Source organism: Dendrobium catenatum, unplaced genomic scaffold, assembly GCF_001605985.2.
Source record: "Dendrobium catenatum unplaced genomic scaffold, ASM160598v2 fragScaff_scaffold_35, whole genome shotgun sequence".
Classification (NCBI taxonomy): Eukaryota; Viridiplantae; Streptophyta; class Magnoliopsida; order Asparagales; family Orchidaceae; genus Dendrobium; species Dendrobium catenatum.
In genome coordinates, this window is record NW_021318497.1 from 767,707 (window position 1) to 787,988 (window position 20,282).

Below are 20,282 nucleotides of genomic sequence, written 5' to 3' on the forward strand. Positions count from 1 at the left end.
ATACACTCATTGTTGGATTCCTTATTATGACTATCATTCAAAAGTTAAGAACATTCAACAAAGGCAGCATCACCTTTTCAAGATAGCATGTGATGATTTTATGGCAAAAATTGATATAGCCTTCTTCGAACGAAACCTATACATAGAATATTATCTTGAATTGGGAGAAACTGTGGAGGCATTCTTTGAGAATGTGAGATTTTCTAAAGAAAAGTAGGTTAAGACTGTGGCATGTGAAGAGCTAATAGTAGATTAAACAACTATTGCAAAGTTAATTCCTTCAATCAAATTATGAACAATTACCATACCTCCAATATAAATGATATTCTCAATGTTCTGGTTTGGTTAGTGTATACTGAGTAGTTCAATCGTCTCTCTTCTCGCAAAGGCCTAGAGTCTACACTTTATTTGGTTGGTACTTGGTAGATATGCTGGCGATTGATAAAACATAGGCGAAATCTCTGCTTATGAATGAAGAATATAAGGATTTGCTAGATGTTGAAGGAGAGAGCTAATCTTGCATACATGAGAAGGTATTACTAGCACCCAAAACCATTTTAAAATACTATAGTATTTAGGCAATTGCCCCCAGCATAAAAGATATCTTTAGGGATCATTTTCTTTCTAACTCTATTTTTTTTGTCGCTATTGACTCATTTTCTTGTAGTGAAGGTAGAACCAAATTCGAGGCAACACCAACAATTACTTATAAGTTTGTCCCCCCCCCTCCCCGCGCGAAAATTAAAACTGGTTCTACCCTTGTCATAACCAGTACACCCCAATGAAACACCTCCTTCAAAACAAGATGCAAAATATTCGATAGAGTTATGGCTTCTTGATGGACAATGACAGCAACGAGAATATCATCTCTAATAGTGTGATTAAAGCTATGAGACTAGTAAGTATATGCACCTTTATAAATTAGTTGGATCTGAAAGGGAATTTTAAGTCATGGTGTTTGACATGTATAAGGCCACATTTTTCACATGCAAACAATTTTTTGTGTGGCATACTTATGACGTGCTAGATATTGTTGTGTGCTATCTCACATTAGGCTAACCTTGATAGTTTGATTTGGGAGCGGATATAACTGTTGTGCTAACCCTTATGTGGTTAGTTTAAAAAGAATGAATATGAGGTTGCTACCCAACTTTTTTTAAATCAAAGAACAGTTCCACTGAGTGTGTTGTGTTCATAAGCATATTAGGACACCAATTACTCCTTACATACCGAAATAAATAAGTAAATAAAATCCAAACTCTATTTTTGTGCTGCTAACCAAACAAAATTCCATCATGATGATATCTCAATTGTTATAAAATCCAAGTTAAATATGTTTGTGATTTTGCTCCAGGAGAACTACCCAAGAAACTACCAACTATGCTCTTCCATTCAACATAATATATATCTAGCTCTAGGAGCTACTTCAACAAATATATTATTGAATTTTTGTGGTTATGTTAAATCTTAAATAACAGTTTTCTTGATGATATTTAATTCATATTTTAATGATTTTTAGATGTCAATTAAATCTGTTTACATCTAAATGTCAAGAGAATCAGACGACTAAAATAAATGGCAGTAGAAGGAAAAATCATAATAACTTTTCATCATCCTAAATAATGTTGCAGTATTCAAGACAAAAGTTAGCCAAATGAGCTGTATTTGATAGATAATACCATTTTATGAATAATAATATCTATCAATTTTTACACAGATAATAATGAACACAACAACAACAACAAAAATGAAAGAGTAAAATATTTCAATAGCCAAGAGGAATAAAGGTTTTGTTCTCAAGGCAAAACTAGGGCATCACTATCATTTTATCATTTAAACAGGTACAAGATGAAACTTATTAGAACTGACAGATTCAAATTCAAGAACCTGATCTTTGTAATTGGGCAAAAAGTAATTTGATATTTAACATATTATAAGAAAATTAGCTTAGAAACTACCATACTTTGCCGTCCAACACTTTGGCTTCCTCTTCCATTATCATTTCCTGCGAAGAAAGCCAATGAAACAAGAAATAACGCATTAATTAATATTAAGCAAGGCAATGAAGAAGGGCTATCAATCTGACTTTAAAAATTAAGAATTGCTCAAAAAATGAATTAATCTGCATGAGTTTATGTACGCACATAATTATGTACGAACAAATTTTTACATTAACGCATGAATGAATCTAAGGATCAATGCATGTGATCCTAAATATATGAGGCTTGTTTGTAAGTTGAACTAAGAATTTAACTTAAAAATGGAAAATAAATCAAAATAAATGTCTCAAGCCTAGCTCAAATTGGAATCGAATTGAGCCAATCTATCGATATCATATCAAATGGCTTTGAGTTGATCTTGAGCAATATGATTATAGAATAATCAGAGATCAGGTCTTTCACAACTCCACATGAAAGTTATAATTATGGACAAATTATGGAGTACTACTAAAACTTTAATCAAAACTTATTCTATAATCCTTAGAGAAAAAAACTAAGAGTTTGAATTTATGTAAGTTTATGCATAATATCAGACATATCCTTCAATAAGCTAGAGATATTCCTTCCATTCAACCTCATCCCACAACACATTCACTTCCTAAGAGCATGAGAAAGACCAATTGTCGCATCTCCACTAGTGCCAAGAGTAGTTTACTGTATATACCATCATTATTGAAGGGAGGATTGCCATTCGCCATGTCACTACTTTGTCGCGAGAAGTTCATCATTGCTCAAAGGAAACTCACCATTTGATGCATCATTGGAAAGAGTTTATCATCACTGCTGCCATCCTATAGAGGAAAGCCATCATCACCGCTGTGAGGAAATGGTTATTTAAAATCTGAAGATGATGATTCTCTGTATTGACCTGATTATTAAAAATAGATGAATGTGAATTTTGGTTATTCCTAAGTTAAATCTGAATACAAGCTATATTCATCCATCTAATTTAACATTACATTGTCTATGAGGATCTGATTTCGTGAACGGGTTGATTTGATTATGATAAATAGATGTATTCAAATATGAGTATTCATTATTAGAATTTGATTAATAAATGTTTCATTGCAATTATCAGAAAGCTTATAATATGTATTTTAGACTTTTTTTAATAAGTAAAATGAAAGAGAGAAAAAAAAAGAGAGTAAACAAATAAATTTGAAACCATAAACAGAATAAAAGAAAATAACAAAAATTCACAGGTAAGAGAGCTTCAACACTCACCTTGACTAGTTTCAAACAAAAAACATAATCATAGGATTAAAGATTAAGCATTGATTAGCATATGGATCTTTTATTAGTTTTCCCAATAATTAATCCGGTTTTCTTAAGATATGATAATTTGAGCTTCCTCATCTATCATTGCAAAAATAAAAAGAAATATAGGGATTGTTTAGAGATTTCCTTTTGACTTGTATGCTTTAAATAGTTTGTTTTCCTAGGGTAATGACATCTTGAATTTGGGACATCTTAGATTTAGGTTTTCCTTTGGGCTCTAACAGCGTCTAGAGATTTGGGAGAGATCGATACCCTCTCGAATTGAGGATCAACTGTATCTCAAGGTTTAAAATGGCGTAAATAAGCCTCGAGGCGGTGTGAAGCGTAAGCCTCACGGACGAAGAATTGCGTAAATGAAAATTTAAGGGTTTTATCAGATAAATAACAGTAAGAGTCTATCATACAATAAAAACATCTAAATAACAAGTGAAATTAGTGGAAAACAATAAAATAGATGCAATATATGCATCGCATAGTATAATTCAAAGTACAGAACCACAAAATATAAATCTATCAAAACTCCCAAAGTACAAATAAGAAAGAACATATAAAATCTAATTATTTCTCATCACTCAATAAGTCTTCAAGGGAATCTTCTTCTCTAATTGTATCTATGAATATCATATCTTCATCATCTTCAATGTTACTCACTTTTCTCTTCCCTGTTCAATAAGAATGATTATTGTCATGTTAATTGCCCACTTGATATATATATATATATATATATAATAGCACATAAGAAGTTGTGAAATACCTTTATTTGCTTGTTGTGCTGCAGAACTAGTGGATGTATGTGGTGTGGTACTAGTGGATGTGCCCACTTGATCTGCTTCGCCCCTCAAGACATTCACACTTAGATCCTCTAGCTGCAGGTCTGATAATGACAAATATGTCTCATCATTTATGAACCACTCATTATCAGACGCCACATCATCACACATTAATGGATCCTCATTATCCTTCAATCCCTTATTACTCAACTTCCTATCTCTCAACCTCATGTTGTGCATAATATACACAATGGAGTTCATTCTGAGTGTTGAAAGTCGGTTTCTTCTCTTTGTTTGCACTTGATTATATGTACTACAGTTTCGCTCACACCCAGAGGAAGAACAAGTGAAGCCCAAAACTCTAACAACAAAAATCTATAACTCAGAGGTGGAATCACCAAATTGAATTCATCATTCAACTATTTTCAAGAAGAAAAATGATAATAAAAACATATTAAAGTGTTATGCATGTACAAATACTTTGAAAAAATAAGTATACCTGAAGAGCGTTTGGCAATAGTAGATTTTGTTGGTCGCAGACCAAAAAATTTCTCCCTATTCCGAAATAGAACAAGTTCTAAATCTGCAAGCTCCCTGACGGTCTGGTATGGTATTAATCATTTAATGCAATGATACAAGTCAAACTTCACCTCCGGATTTGAGAATTTCTTTTCTAAATATTGAAATTGAGGATTGAGATAATACGCCGCTGCATGTTGATGACGGTGTAACTGGACCTCCCACCAAACATCAATGATATCACAAATCTCTCTATAACTTGTCTTCTCTCATCCCAAGTTATGTGCAATCTACTCATTTGCCTCATCCATTGCATTATATATAAAACCTATTGCTGGTTTCTTCTCGGCATCCACTAAATGTAGAACTTGTACCAAGGGTCTCGTGCTCAATATGGCATAGGTCACACTTGCTCAAAATTTATCATTTAGAATTAGCCTTCTTATTTCCTTCCACTCAGGTTTCTTGCCCCACGCAGAATTAAGCCATTGTGTCGATGTAAACATTGCTTCAAAATGTTGTCTTACATCCAACAGACTCTGCAGTGTCAAATAAGATGTGGCAAACCTGTAGAATAAACTTGCATCGAGAATTGAAAATGATTTGCAATGCACAAATGTAATAACGAACCAAGTGGTAGCAGAGCGAATGATTTCCTTCTTTGAAAATTTTTCATTAAGGCTAAGACCCATGAGTGGTTGTAGATGAACTTTGTGATCTTCTTCGCCCTAGAAAGGGCGCTCTTGTGTTGATGTAAATCATCAAGTTCCTTTAATATGAGATCAATACAGTGTGTTGCGCAGAGGGTCCAATAGAGGTGTTTCATCTTCTCTATCAACATCTGACCAGCTGCTTTGTATGCACTGGCATTGTCAGTCACCACCTGAACAACCAATTGCTCCCCAATCTCCTCAACAACCCCATCTAGTAAATTGAAAATGAATTCAACATTTTTAACCTCATATGAAGCTTCAACTGATCGTAAAAACACCATGCCGTAGGGATTGTTTATAAGGATATTAATCAAGCTCTTGCTCTTCATGTTAGACCATCCATCTGACATAATGGTAACACCAGTCTCACTCCATGTATGTTTATTCTCATCAATACTCTGCTCTGTGTTATGCAGCTCCTTCAAAATTCATATTGGCAACTCCTACATGAAAGGTGCCTTCAACCCTCTCTCATACAACCCTACAGATCGCAACATATTGAAGAAGGAAGCCAATGTCGCAACATTAAATGGAATGACATTCTCATAAAAAAATCGGTCAATATCCATGCAAACCGACGTCAACTCTTTCTGGTACCAGCCGCAAGCATCATCTGAGCTTGTCCTCTATCCTCTCCTGGATTAATCATATACTGGTCCATAGGACCCCGCACACCTCTATTATGTATAGTGGAGGAAGAGCTCTTTCCACTCTCGCTCCCATAGTAAGCACCTTGTTCAACCCATTCATCAAATTGCTCCTGTTATAAATATTTTGCTGTGGTACTCTTCTTCATGTAAGCAATAATTTCATCTTTCACCTTGTTCGACACATTTGCACACGGTGCTACGTTTTATGAGAGCCGAATAAGTGTTCCTTCATGCGGGTAACTCCGCGTCTCCGCCTTTCACTACTTTATCACAAAAATTGTATTTCAAATACACATAAGGCTTCTCACCGCCGCCTACGTCAACTTGTACACTGTATTTTCAAGAAGGGTCTCTCCGCTATGATGTATTAGACTTTTCTTTGCCCTTAACTATATTTCCTAAAGCACAAATACAAAATAAAAGAAAAAATCTCAAAAAAAAAAAAAAAAAAAACCGTTGCTTTCCTATAAGTTGAAAAATCAAACATTTAACTTAAAAAAACCCTAAGAACACTTGAAGAAGTGATGTGGAGGGGCGGCCGGAAACAAAAGACTTACCGATGAGAGGCGGAAGAAACGTGTGGGAGAGTTGGGATCGAGAGCGTGCGGGAGAGCTTCGTTTGGTTCGGCTTGGACCGACAGAAGGAAGAAGGAAATAGCATTTTTATTTTAAACTTAAGTGAGTAGGACCCTATAATGAGGCGTACGCCTCAACCAAAATTGTGCAATAACGCAATTGAGGCGTCACTATCCCTGAGGCGTAAGCCTCAGCAAACACTAAAATTACTTAGGCAATAAGGAGGCATGGATCCAAATTGCGCTGCCCACCTCTTATTGCGCAATTTTAAACTATGCTGTATCTTGCTATTTTCCATTTCTATTTCATCAAATAATATAAATTATATACTGCTTTCCTATTTTTGAGTGGATTTTTGTGGATAATTCTCGATGTTTTTCGAAGATTGATAGGAAATACTTGAGATCTACAAGTGTTTCCTATCAAATTGGTATCATAGCAATTTTTGGGACCTTTGGTGGACTGTTTTGGTGAATTTCAGCGGTTGTTATTGAGATTTCGAAGAAGAAAGTTGTTTTTGAAGGTCGAAGTCCATATTTTTATTTATACAAAAATCCGGGCATCAATGTCGGCCAAGAAAATGGATGCGTTAGAGGAACGCCTCAAAGCGGCGTCTAGAGATATGAGAGAGATCAATCCTCCTCTCGAATTGAGGATCAACTGTATCTTGCTATTTTTAATTTCTATTTCATCAAATAATACAAATTATCTACTGTTTTCCTATTTTTGTGTGAATTTTGTAGAGAATTTGATGGGGACATCAGATCATCATGGAAAGTTTACCAGCGACGTGGCCGCCGATCTACGGCCACGATCGATTCGTTATATTTTTGAGTCGATGTATTTTATTTTCATGCATTTTATTATTTGCTTATGTGTGTTTATTTATTTTCCCTTTGTACCCTTTTGTATGGGAGTGGTCATGTGTAAGCCTAAGAGCATTTGTGTCATGTCAGTTAGAGTCTTTTGTATGAGGCTATTTAAAGCCCCTTTATTTTATTTTCAAGGCAATGAATGAATGAATGATTGATTATGAAAATTCCCTCTTGCATGAGCATTGAGAGCTTGAGAGTTCTAATGGAGAGAGCTTCCTAGGAGAGGAAGAAGATTGGCGTAATACCCACTAACCTAGATAAGTCGGGTTCGTGGTTCCTTCTCGTATCTCCTTCCTTTGTCCTCGCTCTTTCTTTTTTTTTTCTTTCTTTCCTACCACCTAGCCGCCGATTTTCCCCTCTTCACCCCTCCACCTCTCCCCACACCCACGGCCAAATTTTCCTCAAGCCTCCATAAAGCCGCCGGCCACCATTCCAATGACCACCGGCCATCTCCACTTCATTACCTCCTAGAAGTTTCCTAATTTAGATTGATCAAAGTTGGATAATTTTTGAAATTCAAATTCAATTGATTTGAAATTCAAAACTTTCCTAATCTTCAACTTCTATTTTAGGAAAGTTCATTCATACAATCCTATTTGAATTTTGAATGAGAGAGGATTTAATTATAGCTTTCTAATTTCATAAATCCAAATTTGAAAGCTATATTAACTCCCTAAATCTCTTCCTGTTTCCCCTGGATTTTGCCGTTGGCCCCTCTTCAATATCTCAGCCATCTTTATTTAATTATTTCCTAACTCTAAGATCCTTCTTTTGGAAATAACCTCAAGTCCCGTAACTCTTGCCTGAGCCGAATTTCTCATGATAGCCTAGCTCTAAATTATTTCCTAAAACTAGAAACGGGATTTAGGAAACAAAAGGCCACACCCACTCCATCCCGTGAACTGCTCTCCCATCACCGCCCCTCCTCTTGCCTGCCTACCTGAGAAGATCTCCCAAGTCCAGAGCACGTGAAGGAAATCACACTCAGCCTCCCGTGATTCTGATACTTTCTCTAGATTTTCTCTCAGGTTTTCTATAGAAAAATCTGAGATTGTTTTCTCAGATTTTATAAGATAAAGTGCGGAGCTTGCATTCGCTCTACTATCAAGGGAAACGTCTATCACGTTGTGACTATTCAAGAGACGTACCTTAGTTGCTTGGACGAAAGCCATGGACGAAGACGTTGAAGGCATCGAGTGGAGGATCTCCACGTCTCCTTAAGCAAAGGTCCTCATTTTTACTTGCATTCAAATTCTTCTAAATCTGAGTTCTCAATTGGTTAGATTGTAATCACGAAAGTCTCCTCCAAGTGCTCTTGCTAAGCTTAGTAATTCATAGGAATTGAGTGTACTTTCTTTGCATCCTAAATCTCGTTGTTAGATTAGGGATTAAATTGAAGACTACTATTTTGCATTGTTTCAATTTTCTTATTTATCTTGAAAATTTCAAAGCTTGGAGTATGTGATTTAGCCTACGCAAAGCATCTCTTCATTTGTTTTAGTCGACTTGAGAATTGCTAATAATTTTAATAAAAAAACAATTCAAAGCTTGCCTTTAATCCCCCATTTTTGTGAAAAGCACATCTTGAAGTCAAGGCATTCCCACAATCCACCAGCCATCCAACTTCGGCACATGTTTCACCATCCTCCTTTACTTCAAGAGAACACCAGAGACCCTTTGGGAGTGCAATAAGACATTGCTGGCCTCTACTGGAGTTTTGTGAACGAACCTTCACGAGTTGATGGATTGGATCCTGCAAATTTAAGGATTTCATTCAGTTAAGATGTTCCTTCCACCAAGAAGAAAATATATCTTAAGTAGAAAGCATTAAGAAATGGGGATTATGTACAACATACCATCAAGCAGTGGTAGGAAAAGAAAGCTAAATTAGTGATAAAACATGAACTCAATTACTTTGAACCCAAATACCAACAGAATTTTCAATAAAAGCTTGACAAGTTCTAAAAGATGGTGGTTGCTTCCAATTGAAACTTAAACATAAGGCAGACAAGAAAATAAGTGAGAGAATTCACAAAGCTTATGGTTCTTGTATCAGCATGAAATGTAATAAGTTAACTGACTTCAAGCAAAGTGTAATAATATAGTAGTCATGTTGTAATTTTATATAGCAACCAATTTAAGAAACAATGCAAGCTGATTTCCAGCAAAACAGCATTAACTGAACAGATTATGTTGAAAACGCTTGATTTTCAGCAAATTCTTAATGAAGAAAGCTATCAAAGCTTACAGCAAGTCACCAGAACAGCATCGAGTCCCTGTAGCCTTGACAGTGTGTAAATACCTAAATGATTGTAATAATAAAATTGCTAATCAAGAATAAAAACTAATGTGAAAGGTATACAAGCAATAAAAAACCTGGAGGACTATATAAAATCATAAGAAGTTGTTATGCCAAAAATATCAAAGTTTTTATTGCTTAATCCAACGGAACAGATGAATTTGCAAAAAATTACCTTCTGCTCACACTCTAATTCAGTTACTGCAAATCTTTCACTTCCTTTCCATTCCCCCAAAATCTCGGAAACTTCAACTGCCTTTGCCAATGCAAACCCAGTTTCCTTAATGGCACATCCACCAAGCTGCTCTCCATTCCTGAATGGGCCATACCAATGTTCCGAAAAAACCCAAATCTTCTCCAAACTCACCAGTCCTTCCTCTAACCTAACCACTTGAATCACTCTCAGTCTTTCCTCCCGGTTCTTAGGACTCACAAAACAATGCTCCAATTCCAACGTCCTCTTCCCCTCAAATCCATTCACCAGCCCAACACAAATATATCTACCATTAGGATGATATCCGAAAGCCAAGACATTGTTCTCCGAACCTCCTGCGACCCTCTCACTGACACTGTGCCTCGTGGCAGCGTCGGCCTCGCAACCCACAGTTGGGAGAAGCTTAATTAGCTTATAGAAGAACAGCGGTTCCCTCGTCTCAGAAGCCAGGGTAGGGCATTGAGTTTGCCAATCAAATACTTGCACATCCCACTCTCGAAAAGCCCCGGGCACAACGGACTCAGGCAGTTCTACCGGCTTCCCTTCAGCGCTGAACTCGGCGCCGCAGCCATCCCACTCGCCGGAAACTCTCGCAGCGAAATCTCCCCAGTCTGCACCTACAAGATGGAAATTATTAAAAGCTCAAATCATTTCAACAAAGAATGATTTAATCCTATGGATTACGTACATATGAGAGATGCCGGGGTTGGTTCGTCGTGCTGAAGGTGGAGGCTCTGAGCTGAAGTGGCCGAGGCGGAGGGGAGAGAGGAAGCCGAAAGGGTGAGAACTTTCAGGAAATTGGGACTTCCGCAGGAGCAGAGAGGAGAGGAAGAAAAGGGGATTAAGAATCTTGGCTTCGGTTGGAGGTACGATGAGAAAGGATTGGAGGCTATTAGGGTTTTGTTTGAACAGAGGAGAACCATTTTTTCTTGTGTTGGTGCTGTTTCTTCTTATCATCCATTAAGGAAGAATATGGAGGGAAGCATGGGAAGGATCGTGGAAAGAGAATATTCTCACCAAGCTTTCGTCTTTAGCGGTTGAAAGATATTCAACTCAATAATATACTTAGGCTTTGTTTATCTTTATTTATTATTTTGCTTATATATATATATATATGTGTGTGTGTGTGTGAACCATATGATAACAATCAACCAATCACTTGGTTGCCACAAGAGCCTTCAAAAAGCAATAAAGCAAAATCTTGAATGCCTCGGACCCCTCCAAGGATACGTAGGTGAGAAAAATATATTAATCATCATCCACCAAAACTCCCAATAGCACCCACAATAATCAAAACTTACAAAAACAATGAAATAACCATTATCTTTTAGCCCAAGTCAAACGAAGTGATGCAGGCATGCCTAACAGGAAGAAGCTAGAAACATCAAAACAAGTGCCATTAAATCCAAAAAAAAAAAAACATTTAATTGATAAGATATTTCATTAAACTCAAATTCTTTCAGATGGATGTCTTATTAAAAAGAGCTTTATTAATTTTGGTACAAGTGATAGAAGCACTTTCATTAGTATTGTTGAATCTCCTTGCATTCCTCTCCCTCCAAATGTAATAGAGGAAGCAAGAAACATCCAAGAAAAAGTAAAATTTTTCCTCATTTCCAACATGATCCATATCAGAAATGTAAGAATAAAGCTACATAAGGCTCAACTTGAGAAGAAAATTTGAGGCCCCATGGGAGGAGAGTAAAAATGATGCCAACGAAATGATGGCATTCAAAAAATAAATGAGAAGCAAACTACTCAAACTCAAAACAGAAGCTACATAAAAGATTGAGCAGGAATACTGCCTTTGATCAAAGCATCAACAATTTTTAAACCACTAACCAAGGAAAGCCATGCATATAAAAATAACTTGAGGGATAATTTCCTATGCCAAATGAAAAATGCTAGGAAGTAGGCTGATGAGATTGATAGAAATCCTCAAGAAAATTTTTAAAAATGGGAATGTTATTACCCTTTCTATAGAGATAGGAACATCTAGAATAACATCAGCAATGTTATGGGGAAGAGCAGCAGGCAATTGCTAGCAGAGATCAAAAATAAAGTTAGAAACTATAGCCTTAGGGGGACAAAAATTAGACAAATAATGATTTACTAGCAACTCAAATAAATTCGTATCATCCAGTGAGGGAGAATATGGAGGGAAGCATTGGAAGGATTATGTAAAGTGATTATTCTCAACCAAGGAAAGTCATGCATAGGCAAAGAACTTGAGGGAGAATTTCTTATTCCAAATGAAAGAATGTTAGGAAGTAGGCTGATGAGATTGGTAGAAATCCTCAAGAAATTTTTTTAAAATAGGACTATTGTTACCCTTCCAAGCGATACAATTTACACTTTCTGCAGAGATAAAAACATTAATAATGTCATGAGGAAGAGCAACAAGAAATGGTTAGCATATATCAGAAATAAAGTTAGAAACCTAGCCTTAGGGGGACAAAAATTAGATAAATGATAATTTACAAGCAACTCGATATATATATATATATATATATATATATATATGTGTGTGTGTGTGTGTGTGTGTGTGAACCATATGATAACAATCAACCAATCACTTGGTTGCCACAAGAGCCTTTAAAAAGCAATAAAGCAAAATCTTGAATACCACGGACCCCTCCAAGAATACGGAGGTGAGAAAAATATATTAATCATCATCCACCAAAACTCCTAATAGCAGCCACAATAATTAAAACTTACAAAAACAATGAAATAACCATTCTCTTTCAGCCCAAGTCAAACGAAGTGATGCAGGCATGCCTAACAGGAAGAAGCTAGAAACATCAAAACAAGTGCCATTAAATCCAAAAAAAAATAAAATAATTGATAAGCTATTTCATTAAACTCAAATTCTTCCAGATGGATGTCTTATTAAAAAGAGCTTTATTAATTTTGGTACAAGCGAAGAAGCACTTTCATTAGTATTGTTGAATCTCCTTGCATTCCTCTCCCTCCAAATGTAGTAGAGGAAGCAAGAAGCATCCAAGAAAAAGTAAAATTTTTCCTCATTTCCAACATGATCCATATCAGAAATGTAAGAATAAAGCTACATAAAAGATTGAGCAGGAATATTGCCTTTTATCAAAGCATCAATGCTTTTTAAACCACCAACCAAGGAAAGCCATGGATAGATAAATAACTTGAGGTATAATTTCTTATGCCAAATGAAAAATGTTAGGAAGTAGGCTGATGAGATTGATAGAAATCCTCAAGAAATTTTTTAAAAATGAGAATGTTGTTACCCTTTCTGTAGAGATAGGAACATCAAGAATAACATCAGCAATGTTATGGGGAAGATTAGCAGGCAATTGCTAGCAGAGATCAGAAATAAAGTTAGAAAATATAGCCTTAGGGGGACAAAAATTAGACAAATGATGATTTACTAGCAACTCAAATAAATTTGTATCATCCACTGAGGGAGAATATGGAGGGAAGCATTGGACGGATCATGTAAAGAGATTATTCTCAACCAAGGAAAGTCATGCATAGATAGATAACTTGAGGGATAATTTCTTATGCCAAATGAAAGAATGTCAGGAAGTAGGTTGATGAGATTGGTGATACTCAAGAATTTTTTTTTTTTAAAATAGGACTATTGTTACCCTTCCAAGCGATGCAATTTGCACTTTCTACAGAGATAAGAATATTAATAATGTCATGAGGAAGAGCAACAAGCAATTGCTAGCAGAGATCATAAATAAAGTTAAAAACCTAGCCTTAGGGGGAAAAAAATCGATAAATAATAATTCAAAGTAACTCGAATAAATTTGTGCCCCCAAACCTCCCCCCCCCCCCCCCCCCCCAAAAAAAAAAAAAAAAAAAAAAAAAAAAAAACAAATAAAAAAAAAGTCAAGCATACCACATGAGTGAAAAAACTAGAATCAAGACTAATAAGAAAGCCAAATTTCTCCTTAATACTTCTAGCCATTAAAGTGACTTTTTTCACAAACTAGATGCATTGGTGGTAGCCTTCTTTCAAGGAGATAAATAAACACTCATACACCATCTAGCAAGAAGATAATCAGAATTAACCAGGCTTCAAATGTGTGATGAATACAAAGCATGTTAGATGGCGTGTATAGATGGAAATCCTAATCCTCCTAGCTCCTTGGGAAGGCAAGATTTTGAAGGCAAGATTTTTTCTAAGAAATAAGTTGCAAGTTCCTTTCCTTAGAACCCCTATGAAAAAGAAACCTAGCACCAACCTTGTCAATAAACTTGTAACAACTTTTAAGTATAATTGAACCCCTTATCCAAAAATAAATGGTATTCATTTAGTAAAATGAATAAAATAAAAGACAACAAATTAGCTTTCCAAATAGCTAAATGATTGATAATACAAGTGGCAATTGGGCTTGATGTGGCTTGTGGAGGGAGTTGGCTTGGGTCAAAGTGGTTTTAACCCCTTTGAGCTAGCCTAGAGGTTAACCAAGGTCAACCCAAGGGTCGGGCTGACTAGGGTAAGTGTGTTGGACATATGGCCACCTAATGGAGGTGTTGGTTTGACTTAGTGGGACCTAGGTTGAGAAATGGCCCAAACCATAGTGGTTTTGACTACTTTGGGTTAGCCATACTCCTAACCCAAGTTGACCAAAGGGTTGGGTCAACTAGGGAAGGTGTTGGGTCATGGGGGACCCAATGCCACCATTGGTTTGATCCAATTTGGTTTAGAGTCTAATTTGCCTCAAGAGAGACCTCTCTTTGGACAATTTCAACCCAAATAGCTAAACTAAGTGGGCCCAAGTCTTGGGGTCTCCTAGGAACCTAATGAGTCACCCGATTGTTTTGGGTAGGCCTGGCAAGGCCTTAGTCAAAGGGTTTGAACGGGTAGAAGTGTATGAGAGGTTTGGCTAAACTTGATTGACTTGGTCAACCAAGTTGACCAAGGGTTAAGGGTTGGGTCCATTGAGTTCAAATTGATCATATAAACTCAATGGGAGTGGTCCCAAGTTAAGGGGAGTTCAATTAGTTTGAAATGGGTCTTTAAACCCTTAAGGGGCACTTTAGTAAACCATGATTGACTTGGTCAAACAGGTCAAACCAAAGAGTGGGTTTGGATTCGATGTGCTCTTAATTATATTTAGGACCCATTGGGATAGGTTCTAAAGGTTGATAAGGTTGAACTAAGTTGAGTTCTGGGGAAAAGACCAAAAACCCCTTTAAAGGATATTTTGTTATTTTGACCCCTGAATTGGGTCTAGCAAAGTATAGATTATTGGTCAACAAGCCATGAAAAAAGTCATGGTTGTGGTTAGAAGCTTTAGAAAGAGTCCCAAGATTAAATTCCATTGAATGGCAAGTCCAATGACATAGGATATAAATATTTGAAAGTTTTACAGTCATTAGAGATGAATTTAGTTTCTAGCGTTAAGGGCCTTTGTGGGTTGACTTTGGAGACATATTAAATAATAAGTAATTGATAACCCTAAATCAGAGATTATTTGGTTGGGTTGTAGGGAGATTGAAAAATAACCCAAAAAGGATTTCAGGACCTTGATCCTTAACCTTAGGATTTGGATAAGAATATTGGATTTCGGACTTGAATGGTTGAGTTTTGATTATCCACATTAATGAAAATCAAATTCATGATTAAAATTGATTGTATATGATTTGAAGGTTGATTGAAAATTGGTGGAAGGCTAGACTGGAGCTTAGGGATATGAGAACTGGATTGAAAGTTGGATATGAGAACTAGATTAAGAGTTGGATTGAGGTTTGATTGGGACCTACATGATTAACAAGTGGGCACCTACCAATCATTATGTCACCAAAAGAAAACCCACGTAGGTCCTAGTGACCTCATAAATAAATGAGATTAACATGATACCGAGTATGTGACATAAGAAGCACATAATATATTGAATATGTGACACATTGGATATTATGTGTACAATCTTATATGATTTTTCTGCATTGATATGATTTCGATAATTTTTATTGATGTTTTAGTTTTACTATTTTATATGATTTCTCTACTGATTGAAAGTATCGATATGATAACTGCTTTAGTGATTCGACACTAGTACAAGTTACTGATCTCTCTATTATATTTTTTTTACTAGCTTTTGTACTGCACTTTTTAACTATTTATAGCATTTACCGCTACTACGTGTGAGTTTTACTATTTTTTTATAAATTCATGATTTTTAGGAAAGGAATATAGTGTATGTATTGATCTTTTGATCGATAGTTTTATTTACCTGATATTTATATTGATAATAAAAGAAATTAGGTAACTCTGATTGTGTAATTAAAAGACAAAAAAAAAAACTCTTCCAAATTAGATTATGCGACATGACATATGAAATGTAGTCTAATATATTTGTTAAGTGCTTCAAGAATAATTAAGCACAATTTCTTGGCTAAATACATTGGCATAGCTTACATGATGTGTCACTCACATTGGCAATAAAGTAATCATAATATTATCTCAAGCAGCTAAAAAAAATTGTAATAGATCTCGAGACAGATGTTTTAAGTTTATGTAAGAGCTTTAACGTTACTGAGTCAAATAGGAAATAAATTACATATTTTAACATAATACACAAGCCCATGTATGAAAACTCTAAATAAGCATCCCAACAATTGCTTTCTTTTTTATTATGTAGAAATAAGTGTATTTGAAAAAAAAAATTATAGGAACTATTTCTCTTTGGAAGACTTATGAATCATATTCTCATTTAAAATCAAATTTAAAAATAAAAATTTCCAATATTAAATTTGTGCAATTATTTTATATGAGTCCTAACAATGTTATTTAGTAAAACATTCTTAAACTTTTGTCCTTATCTCTACATATGGAATCTCCCGTGAAAAAAAGTTCCTCTTTCATATTATAAACTTTTTTTAAATAAAAAATACAACTTCTCATCCTATTTTTTATATCAAAGTTCTTAATTTTGAATGAATATATGACTTTTTGATTAATTGAGATTTGTATAGTCCTTTATTTCCTAATTTATTTCATATAATGTAACCAATAATCAAAGTACCAAATAATTGGATATGTAAGAACATAAATGAATTGATTATAAAAAATAAGTGAGATTATACAACTAATGAATAACATGAAATTATTTGAGCCTTTTATCTTTATTTTTATATTCTTGTTCATGTGCCATGAGAGCAAAAAAAAAAAAACTTTGATGATATTATAAATATAAATTAGAAAAGAAGTCAAAAAGTTCGAATATATAGCATAATTTCTTGATTAGTGGGAGTTTTATTTAAGGCTATTATGGACCAAATCACCACACTGTGAAAAAACTTTTTCATAAGAAGGAAACTTTATGCCAAAGTGATAAGTAGATTTTGCAACATAGAAAGAGTTTAGTAAGGGTCCCCCAAAACTACAATCATAGGCCAACAGGGTTCAAACAATAATAAAATCAAATTATTAGATCTTATAGGCATTATTTCTTACCCTGGTGACTTCCAATATTATCAAGACTTCAAAGAGGCAACTCTCTCCAAAAATAAACAATGACCCTTTTAAAAACCTAAGATTTTTAGAGATAAGCCCATCTTCTCGGTCAACTATAGAAAGTGGACATTGATAAAGCTTCTCTAATATTGATAAAACATATTAAAATTATGTAGTGATTCAATACAATGGTCATGACAATCTCATCATTATATATGTTATGATGTGATGGAAAGTCGCAACTAGAAAAAGAATTTAGAGGGATTTGGGAGGAAATTTATGTGTGTGCCTCATATTTACTTAGTCTCTTATGTTTCTCCATTGAGTGGCCTCAAGATACATTTCAGGAATTAGTCCTTACATGGTTTCATAAAACTTCATAGCCCTAATTGTTTTATGTGTCCATTGGTTCCTTGTTTGACCTTTTTTTTCTTTTAGGTGTTAATCAAAGTTCAATTGATCCTTCTTAATATTATTCACCAATAAGGCCTATAACACCCATTAATTGGTATCATGAAAATGTCCATAGTGGTAATTATCGAAATTTAATATATCTCTAGCCCAAACAAGCCTTTTCAAGGGCATTTGTGACATGAAGTGTCCTTTTTATATAATTGATATGTTGCCATCAAGTGATTGTTTTTTAGAATAAAATATGCATCATTGTATTTTTAATGCATAACGGTATTATGTCTCCTTAGATTTGTTTATTGATGATCATGATAATGTCTTCCTAAAAGAGCCAAGTTATTTTTCAATACTTCCTCTCAAGATAACAAGTAACATGAAGGAGTTATCTCTATCATATTCTCTCTTCTTCTTGAATGAAACTTGGAGATTTTGGAATGGTAGCTTTATTTCTTAAACAAATTCCTCAATAATGTTGTAAGTGGGACCTAGCTCACATCTAAGTCTTTGTTTGATACTGTTTTTTTATTATTTTATAAAGTTGCTTTTTAGCACAAAAATCTATTAAAAGTAGAAAAAAGATAGTGATCTAAAGCTATCCCAAATGAAACATTAGATATAAAGTAGGATAAATTACACATGATTTTAGTCAAATAAATAAATGAGTTGGTTGTTTTGTTTATCTCATTCATGCCATAGGAATCCCTATGCTTCTTATTAATGCCATCATCTTACACTGCTGAAAGTGAAATCAAACTTTAATCATTAGAATTTATCTCTTAAATATATGTGATTTTGAACTTAGAATCTTTTGTAATTTGATCTCCTAACAACATAACATCTCTGCTCCTAATTTTAATTAATTGAATACTAATAGTTGTATTCAAATTCTTCATGACTTTAAACTAAGAAAAAAATATTGCTTTATTTCCATCCTATTTAGATTCATATAACTTGTATTTCCATCCTATTTAGATTCATATAACTTGTAGATTGATAGAAGCTCATGTTCTGTTTCAATCATCACTAACATATTATAGAAAAAATACCCCTTTTTCTTCTCCTCCTCCTCATCATCTTTGTCTTCATTTCAGCTTAACTCATTTATTTATTTGACTAAAATCATGTGTAATTTATCCTACTTTATATCTAAGGCTTCGTTTGAGATAGCTTTAGATCACTATCTTTTTTCTACTTTTAAGAGATTTTTGTGCTAAAAAACAACTTTATAAAACAATAAAAAAACAGTACCAAACAAAGACTTAGATGTGAGCTAGGTCCCACTTACAATCTATGCACCCACTTCTTCTTCAACAAAGTTTTCTTTCCTTGAGAAAACTTTATCAACTAAAACCTATAATTATCATCAAATAATTATGTCAATATTGAAGATAATTTAGTTTTATTAAAAAAAAAATCAGAATTTCACATTGTTTTGAAAAATTAAATAGGATTGTATGAATTAGGAGCTACAGTCCATTGGGAAACAGAAAAAGGGGCAAAAATTGGAAAGAGGAAATCAGAGAAGCCATCTTAGATGTAGATATGATAATTTTATTATTGTTTTTTTCTTGAAATCCTAATATTACATAGGAATCGGATTCTACTACGAAACCTTAAATAAAATCTATATCTAATTACATTTCTTTTGATAGAAACGGAGAGGAAGATTGATGCGACTTAGGGCAGGAACCTGTTGGCGTCACCATCCTCCCTTGCTTTGGATCCGGTTTCCGATAAGGGAGCTGCACTGGAGGCTGAATTGGCGCCGCAGAGCTGACACCTGGACGGCGGAGCGACGATCAGGATCCGGCGACAGGAGGGGCAGGAAGAGTGAGATCCGAGCCACTTGTCCACGCAACTGACATGGAAGCCATGTCCACACTCCGGCAGAATTCGTATTTCATCCCCCTGTGCAAAATCCACCAAGCAGATCGGGCAGTCGGCCAGCCGTCCACCGGCGGCAGCCTCGATGTCAAATGATGTCTTGGGAAGCGACCGCAACACCTTCTTCTTGAGTCCTTTGCTTGGTGGCGGAGGAGGCTGCGGAGCTCTTCCAGAAACCGAAAAGGAGCGACGGAGCCAGGCGCAGCGGGCCACCAGAGCAAGGCCGACCACGCAGATCAGAGCACAAAGCAGCGCCGCGAGGATGACAACCACGTCAGAATCCATTGTTGCTGTGTCAGTAGTCTTGTCCGCCGGTGATGTGCCAGAACTCGACTGGAGAAATCTTACCGACGGCGGCATGTTTTTCTAAACGGAGAACTAAGACCACGGGGAGGAAAAAGCAGTAAAGATGGATAAGGATTTGAGATATTTCTTTCAGGATTCGTTTCATTCTATTTATATCCTCGAAGATCGGTTGAAATGACCGATAGCCCGCACTTTCTCCCGTCAATTACGATGACTACCCTCCCGCCAAACGTTTTCTCGTTATGTTTTTTTTTTTTTTTTTTTTTTTTTTTAATATATTTTGAGATTTTGATATTGAAGCACACAAACAAAAATAAATTTAATTTTTAATGGGGGTGTTAAAAAA

At 35.2% G+C, this 20,282-nt stretch overlaps 2 protein-coding genes across 5 annotated transcripts; both read right to left on the reverse strand.

Annotated features, from left to right (window-relative positions):
* Positions 1–1,743: 1,743 nt before the first annotated feature.
* Positions 1,744–10,936, reverse strand: LOC110096907. Of its 4 annotated transcripts, none has more exons than XR_003700235.1 (5): positions 10,583–10,934; positions 9,856–10,511; positions 8,934–9,134; positions 2,665–2,791; positions 1,744–2,005 (listed from the first exon to the last, which is right to left on the reverse strand). XR_003700235.1 is itself a non-coding variant. In XM_028693445.1 (5 exons), exons 1-5 carry the CDS (start codon positions 10,815–10,817, stop codon positions 1,955–1,957), a joined length of 1,182 nt encoding a protein of 393 aa, XP_028549278.1. In that variant the 5' UTR covers positions 10,818–10,936; the 3' UTR covers positions 1,744–1,954. The 4 variants fall into 4 exon arrangements, 3 of the variants coding, with proteins under 3 accessions (XP_028549278.1, XP_028549275.1, XP_020678715.1); XM_028693445.1 differs by having other exon boundaries at positions 2,747–2,791; positions 9,856–10,505; positions 10,583–10,936; XM_028693442.1 differs by having other exon boundaries at positions 2,747–2,791; positions 10,583–10,935.
* Positions 10,937–19,262: 8,326 nt separating this feature from the next.
* Positions 19,263–20,066, reverse strand: LOC110096902 (RING-H2 finger protein ATL8). Its single transcript, XM_020823052.2, has one exon. It carries the CDS (start codon positions 19,988–19,990, stop codon positions 19,424–19,426), a length of 567 nt encoding a protein of 188 aa, XP_020678711.1. The 5' UTR covers positions 19,991–20,066; the 3' UTR covers positions 19,263–19,423.
* Between the last annotated feature and the right edge of the window lie 216 nt (positions 20,067–20,282).

Bases quoted from the DNA above. Each gene is read 5' to 3' on its own strand.
- LOC110096907 (XM_028693442.1), bottom strand. From the start codon at position 10,817: ATGGTTCTCCTCTGTTCAAACAAAACCCTAATAGCCTCCAATCCTTTC. The intron at 10,512-10,582 runs GTACGTAATCCA...TCCATCTTGTAG, and splicing joins AACCCCGGCATCTCTCATAT to GTGCAGACTGGGGAGATTTC. The intron at 2,792-8,933 runs GCAAGCTTTGAA...TTTCCTCTATAG, and splicing joins ACAAAAATGGGGGATTAAAG to GATGGCAGCAGTGATGATAA.
- LOC110096902 (XM_020823052.2), bottom strand. From the start codon at position 19,990: ATGCCGCCGTCGGTAAGATTTCTCCAGTCGAGTTCTGGCACATCACCG.